This window comes from Symsagittifera roscoffensis, chromosome 2 (genome assembly GCF_963678635.1).
Source record: "Symsagittifera roscoffensis chromosome 2, txSymRosc1.1, whole genome shotgun sequence".
In the NCBI taxonomy this organism is placed as follows: Eukaryota; Metazoa; Xenacoelomorpha; order Acoela; family Convolutidae; genus Symsagittifera; species Symsagittifera roscoffensis.
Window position 1 is genome coordinate 39,573,596 of NC_087063.1, and position 7,584 is coordinate 39,581,179.

A 7,584-nucleotide genomic window follows, 5' to 3' on the forward strand; every position below is an offset into this window, starting at 1 on the left:
TGGCGATGAAAAACTTTGAACTACAAATTCTATTCTGAGATTGTTAACGTTTTATACAATCCAAAGGAAAGCATATAAATGAAAGTTCTCTCGAACGACCCAAAATTAGTTGAATAAGCCGATAAAATATTAACCGAAATTTTTTTAGGCGAAAAATCAAAAAAGGAACTATACGAAGTCCAAGCTAGTAATACTACAAATTGGCGGAGTAAATTAGAACACAGTAAGCACTCGCAATTAAAACTGCATAAAACAAAAAAATCTAAAATGTGGTATTTAAGCCGACAAAACATAAGCAGACAAATATTACCCGACAATTTTTTGAAACGGAGAATTTACCGTTTGAAAAAAAGACAGGTTCTGGTCAGATTCGAATTGAATGCATTATGAACCAAGATACTAAGTGATTCTGATAAACAAGTTTTTAACCCAAAAAAGTCTATATTTCGACTGTAAAACAATTCAGAGATGTGTCAACTAAGCCGGCAATTTTATTTAAAACAGAATGTTTCCGGTTTGAAAAAAAAACAGGTCCTGGTCAGTTTTGAACCCAAGACCTTTGCCGCTCCAGGCGCATTCGTTACCTCCGGACAAAGAGTGCCGGAAACTCTTGAAGTTTGAAACCATTATGACCCAAGATAACGGTCTGTTTTAACACAAAAAAGCGTCATCATTCTGATTTGGTAACGCTTGTTAATCGCAAGCGTAAAGAAACCAAACGTCAAACGGCAAAAAAAAAAAAAAAATTGAGCGTGAACAAAATTTAACTGAAAAGTTTTTTTTCCTAAAAAAAATAGGATTGATTAGGACTTCCACTTCCTCGTAATCGCGCCACGGACGCTCGGAAAACTAGTTGCCCAGCTTATGCTTATCTCAGATTTGGCCGTGTAGTTTTCGAAAAAAATGAAAAAACCGATCAAAATCGAAAAAGCTGGCTTTTCCTAAAATCACAAAATTTTCTCTACTAAAGCATGGGAACGGTCTCCTATTCCACAACCTGATTTTAGATTGAATCCTGAATATCGGCTTTAGCTAGTAGCTTTCGAGAACAGTGATGAAATTTCTTTTAAAAAAACGGTAAAAACTTCAAATGGATTTTTCCGATGTCCATATCGGCTTTTTCTACAAAACAAATAAGGCGAAACAGATTACACAGGAAAAACTCAAGCACGATGTTAGTTTGGATGAATTATCAACCTCAGAATCAGCAGGTTAGTCTTTGAGGAAAAAAAGATCTTTCCAAAAAACGGGAAAAGTTTCAAAAATTGTATTATTTCTAAGGCCATATTTTTTCAAAACGCAGGGCATAGCCGGACTCGCATACTTCGTTTTTTCTTCCGGTTCAACTCTTATTCTCCGATTTGGCAGGGTAGTTTTTGAGAAAAGACAAAAAAAATTAAAAAATTAACCAAAATGTCAAAAAATGGGCTTGTTTGAGACCATAAATTTTCTTCTTGAAAAGGAGAGATCCCATTGATTAGTTCTTTGGATATAACATTCATCTCAGATTTATGCATTTATTATTTGAGAAAATGAACAAATTCAAAATCAAATAAGTCAATACTCCTAATGAAACTTTCGAAAGCCGCAGAACGTGGTGTAAACTGAAAAGAGACTAGCAAATTATGCAGGCACATAGAATAACAGCCAGTTTTTCCAATGACACCATTATTTTGAAAATTGGTTCAGTCGTTTTCGAGAAAAAATGAAAAGTAACAAATCCCATACATTTTCATAACTTCTGTTGTTTTCAAACAGGACCTAACACTAGCCAAAAATAAACCAGCACTATATGCTATTAAGTTACCTATGCCTAAATACGCTTAAATATGATGAAATTGAAATATATCAAAAGTGCCACTAATGAGCACTTTTATTTGCGACTTGGGTTGAAAAAAAAGTATGTTCGTAATAATACACTTCGCTTCGCATGTGTAAAGACTGACTAACAATAAAACGGAGAAAAAATTGTATTAACTTTACAAACAAACCTTAATAGTCAAAAATCAACTAATGAGCGACGTTGAGGCAATGCCAGACATCTACCTCTGCTTTTAAGATAAAGGGGTTTTTTCAATCTGTTAATTCAAGTGCCATTCCCGCCGATAGAGGCCATTGCACCGATAACAATCACTAATTTTTTCAAGTATCAAACAATTAACAAATGAATCTTCAGAAAAACAGATTTTGAGGTATTTACAATATTATATTTTTAGACCAAACAGCTCAATTAAATCCAAGGCAAAAACCAACTTCATACTATTTCAAACAATTGAACAGGAAGTCGCTATAAATCAAACAGTGCTATCCAAGCCAAAGAGGACTGCAGAAATACCCATGGCCACGATAACAGGTTGCAACTCAGTTTAGAAAAGTGTTGTATTTGTTCACTTTCATGGCTGATGTTTGAGCGTTGCGTAAATTTCTTTTGAATCATGATAAGTAATATATTTTTAATCTTTTAGTTGCACCATAAACGAGTTTGTGCAAATACCTTTGCTTTAATCCAAGGCATCAAATTGCTGGTAAAACAGCGTATCGTGCTTCACTTTAGTAAGGGAATATATTCTTGTAGCCGATATTTTCCAGGTTTTTAGTGCACGCTGTGATCATGGGTGGAGGTCCACACATCACAATCAGCACATCATCTCCAGGTGGAGGCAGGTGGTCTTTCATCATCTGTTCCGATACGAATCCAGTGTCGAATTCCCAGTCTTCGGGCGCATCTCTGTCAACTGTATACCACCTCTTGAATCGATTCGGCTGCTCCAGGGCCATGTCATCAATTTCGCCTCGTAGGAGAATGTCATTGGGTGACTGATTCGCGAAGATCATAGAGATATGTGTGTTGTCTTGCTTGTCATAGAACATTTCTCTCACCAGCTGTAGCATAGGAGTGATCCCGGTTCCTCCAGCAATCATTCCAATTCGTCGATAGAAGAATCTTTGCGGCGGGCTCTGTTTATCGGGTTTGATAGCATAATGGCATCTGCCTTCGTACTCCAACAGACCGCCTGGACCTCGCACATCAATTGCATCTCCTATCACCAAATTGTCGAGGTATTGGGACAATTTTCCTCCCTCTGGAAATCTAGGGTTGACACCTGCCTTGTACACTTTGATCACGAGGTCGAAAAACCCAAGATCTCGCTCACTCGAAACAGGAGTGTAAGGTCGGACAACCAAGTCGCCACCGATCCTGGCTGATAAGTAGCAGTGATAGCCAATGGGAAGACCCAGAGAATGTCCCGAAGGTAACTTAAATCTAAACCTTCTCGTATCCGAGCTCAGCTCTTCCTTGTCTACAAGGACTACAGCGTGCTTAACTGTCTTTTCCTTGAGCAGCACCGGAGCTTTCTTGGTCTTTTTGGGAAACAAGAATATCTTGATGACGAATGCAGTCGATGCAAGGACGACAGCGCCTGCGACGCATAGTCCAATTGTAGTAACGTTGTTCGCCATAGTCAACTGAAAAAATCAAACACAGTTAAAACTAAAACAGCAAGTTCTGAGAAAGATCATGATTTTTCCACCAGCAAAACATTTAAATTTTACATTTCAGAAAAATCAACATATACTTGAATACTTGTAGACAAACTTAAATCTATTTAACAGCTGCTGAGATTATACTTCAGATTATACTATTCCTCCATCAATCATTGACTAGAAGTTAACACGAAAAAAGATTGGCAAATTAAGTAGCTTACCGATGCCGAAGATTCGTTATCAGACATAGGCACTGTCTAGAATGAGCGAATGAATGTTAGTTGAAACTAAAGCATTTAAATTCTTGTGAAGAGCAACTAAGTTACAGATCATGCAACCGTGAAAATAAAAGCTTAAGTTTACAGAACATATGCCATGTATAAACAATCTCTACGGCAAAGCAAATAGTTTAAGTCATTTGAAAACTTTTGCAGTCAATTCTTTAACTTGCGTTCTTGAAAAAAACCATGCACAGAACCAACAATAAGTAGGCCCTGAGAAACCAGTTTTCACGATTAAATGAAAGAAATGATTAAAATAGAAGGGCGGCCACCGTTAGTAGACATTAAAAGCGGCATTAGGTATTTTATAAGGTAACCCTCCAATAATAAACTTTTCTTTTTTCTTATTCACGTCCCTATATGTAAGCTAGTAATTATTGTTCACAAAAAATAACTGAATCGATGATCATTTATAAATAAAGAGTCTTCCAAAACATTGCAATCTTTTCATGGGAATAACAAGAGTGATCAGTTAGTTGAAGATTTTTGCTTTCGCCTGATTGTAAAACAGTTTCTGTTGTAATTTTATATATAGCTACACTGACGATGGGCCCATTGGAAAGGGTCGTGGTTGGTCGAGATGCACGTCTGCTGTTGAATAAAAAAAAATTCTCAGAAAATTTTATGGGTGATAATTTCGCTCATTACTCGTTCATAATGAACCAATTCTTGAGCAGGTGTCAAATTTGACTGCCTTTTAATTTAAGAAATTTGACAAGAATAGTGGTAGCTCTTGAGAGTTACGATGCGAGCTTTAATTTGCCAAATATATTCGATTCCAATTGATGCTACTTATGAATGACTCTTGATTTTGATTGACGAATGATTCACTTTTTTAATGCCAATTAACTAATGCTACTATAGAGAGTTGCAAAAAGTTCGGACAGACAGAATTAATTAAAAAGAGCAACTGTCTAGACATCAACGGAAACTAAAACTGAAATAAACATAACGTGGAAAGTTCATAAAGCAGAGTTACGAGATCTACTTAACAATCCCCCTTTCAAGAAAGGGGAGGAGATCGTTACTGCGGGGTACTTGCAGCGAACTGTCGACCAATCAGAATGCAGCAAAATCCAAATTTACATACAATGCTCTTGTGCGAATTTACTGTTTTTATTTACAGGGGTGGAGATTCTTTAGTAGATACAATAGGGGGAGGGAGATTGTTAAGTAGATCCGAGTTTCGCTCAAAACCTATAACCACGGCGGGCAATTGCATCCGAAGCTTCGAAAAGTTTTATAGTAAAACCTGGATGTTCATTGCAGTATTTAAAAATTAGGCTAGCATAATCATTCGATAATCGACAATCTCGCAATTTTAATTCGGTCTGACAAAAAATTCAAGGTTGTTCGGCTTCAGATTTTGCATGTAAAAAAGCATCGAAAAGCACTGATTGCTCATTTTAATTAGTTCTGTCTGTCCGAACTTTTTGCTACTAATTATAATTAATGACACAGAAGCCAAGCTTTAATTCGCAAACACTAGCGAGAACACGATAGGAAGAAGCTCTATAATTAGTAGCAAAAAGTTCGGACAGACAGAATTAATTAAAATGAGCATTCAGTACTTTTCGACGCTTTTTTGCATGCAAAATCAGAAGCCGACCAACCTTGAATTTTTTGTCAGACCAAATTCAAAATGCGAGATTGTCGGTTATCCGATGATTATGCTAGCCTAATTTTTAAATACTGCGATGAACATCCAGATTTTACTATAAAACAGCTCGACGCTTCGGATGCAATTGCCCGCCGTGGTTATAGAATTTGAGCGAAACTCGGATCTACTTAACAATCTCAACCCCCCCCCCCCCCCCTCCCTTCCCCTATTGTATTTACTAAATAATATCTACCCCTGTAAATAAAAACAGTAAATTCGCACTAGAGCATTGTATGTTAACTCGAATTTTGCTGCATTCTGATTGGTCGAAAGTTCGCTGCCAGTAATCTAATTAACAATCTCCTCCCCTTTCTTGAAAGTGGGGATTGTTAAGTAGATCCCGTAACTCTGCTTTATGAACTTTCGATGTTATGTTTATTTCAGTTTTAGTTTCAGTTGATGTCTAAACAGTTGCTCTTTTTAATTATTTCTGTCTGTCCGAACTTCTTGCAACTCTCTATATAAAGTTCTATAAGAAAAAGTAAAAATAAGCCTCGAGTTTGCTACGTCTCGGATTCGATCTGAAATCGGCTGCCTCTCAGATTTGATGCGTCTCGGAAATCGGCTACGTCTCCGAGCTGATACGTTTCGATTCGACCTGCGACCTAGATATTATGAAACTCACTCACTGAAAACTCAGCCACGGACGCCTAAAAAAACTAGCCTCGAATAAAGCAGAGAACAGATGCTGTTAAATTTCCAAAGCTACAGATCGTGATTATATTAACAATGAAGAAATTTTTGCTAAAAAGTAAACTTCAAACGTTTTCGCAACTATGTGCATCGTCAGGATTTTTACAATAAACTACTCTAAATGACGATAAAACATCAATTTATATTAACAATGCCACCACAAAAGTGAACACTTTTATTGAACACTTTTACTTGCGAGTTAGGTTAGAAACAAGGTTCGCACTAATACATTACGCTGATGACTATTGTAATTAACTTATTGTCTACCGTTCAAACAGCAAATACAAAACAGCATACTACTACTACTACTAATAATAATAATAATAATAATAAAACAGAATTTAGGATACATCCATGGGAGTTAGCTCCCCAATCAAGTTTATGAGATCAATCATATTTTAGTTTAATGAGTTTAGTTTTTTGAAGTTTAAGCATCTTGTGCATCCGCAGTTGATTCTCCAGGTGCAGATATCGACTTCATTGTAGATTTTCTCGTAGAATTGCCAGTACACTCTTGATATTTTTGGTTTAAACGAGTCACTTAATAGGACTTCATATTTCAGGTGATCGTGAAATATGTTTGTCAGGCTGCAGGCGCGTTGCCAGAAATCAGATTCGCATTTATAAAGTCGAAAGTTCTTCGCGTTGAAACGTCTTGTTGTTTTCGGTCGATTTGATTCAGTGATTTCTATAAATCGCCACCATTCCAGGTTGGTCTTTCCTCTTAGAATGTTCGCGAACAAAAGTAGTACATGCATTTCTTGGTAAAGAGACAAGGGAAGAATTTGAAGAGTGGTTAACCTCGATTTAAAAGGAATTTGTTTATTTCCAAGTATCCATTTCGTTGCTCTCTGTTGCACTTTTTCTAAGGTGGCAAGATCTTGCTTTGAGGGTTTCCAGACTGATGATGCATAGCTAACGATAGGTACTACATAGCTTTTATATGCATTTTTCCTGTTGTTCATTGTTGTGGTAGGTGATAAGTTTCTTTTGATGCAGTATAGGGCCTTCAGTGCTTTGCTCGCACGATTGTTGGCATGAGAACTCCAGTTAAGATTTTTTGACATTATCATTCCAAGATCTTTAAGTTCGTTAGGCTTTTCGAATTTGTACGAGAATATACTTAGGTTGCACTCGCCCTTAATTACTAGTGTTTTGCTCTTGGTCATATTGAGGCGCATTTCATTGGTTTCACACCACTTCCAGACTTTTCTAATATCAATGTGCAGGGTAGTCGGGTCGGTGCCCATAATTTTATAGTCATCCGCATAGCCGTAGCCCGATGACATGACACATTTTGGCAAGTCGTTGATGTATACTAAGAAAAGAAGTGGCCCTAGAATAGATCCTTGCGGCACTCCACTATAAATTGGCAGTTGGCTTGAGACCGAGCTGCCGATGCGTACTGTTTGGGTTCGACCGGTCAGGTAACTTTTGATTAGATCCAATATTGGGCCTGTTATT

General features: G+C 37.1%; 1 protein-coding gene across 1 annotated transcript; it reads right to left on the reverse strand.

Moving 5' to 3' along the window:
• Positions 1-2,053: 2,053 nt before the first annotated feature.
• LOC134839049 (NADH-cytochrome b5 reductase 3-like) lies at positions 2,054-3,840 on the reverse strand. Its single transcript, XM_063854454.1, has 2 exons — positions 3,708-3,840; positions 2,054-3,468 (listed from the first exon to the last, which is right to left on the reverse strand). Exons 1-2 carry the CDS (start codon positions 3,732-3,734, stop codon positions 2,551-2,553), a joined length of 945 nt encoding a protein of 314 aa, XP_063710524.1. The 5' UTR covers positions 3,735-3,840; the 3' UTR covers positions 2,054-2,550.
• Positions 3,841-7,584: the final 3,744 nt, after the last annotated feature.

Excerpts from the sequence above, each read along its gene's own strand:
- LOC134839049 (XM_063854454.1), bottom strand. The coding sequence starts at position 3,734 with ATGTCTGATAACGAATCTTCGGCATCG. Across the intron at positions 3,469-3,707 it reads ATAACGAATCTTCGGCATCG|TTGACTATGGCGAACAACGT; the intron begins GTAAGCTACTTA and ends TGATTTTTTCAG.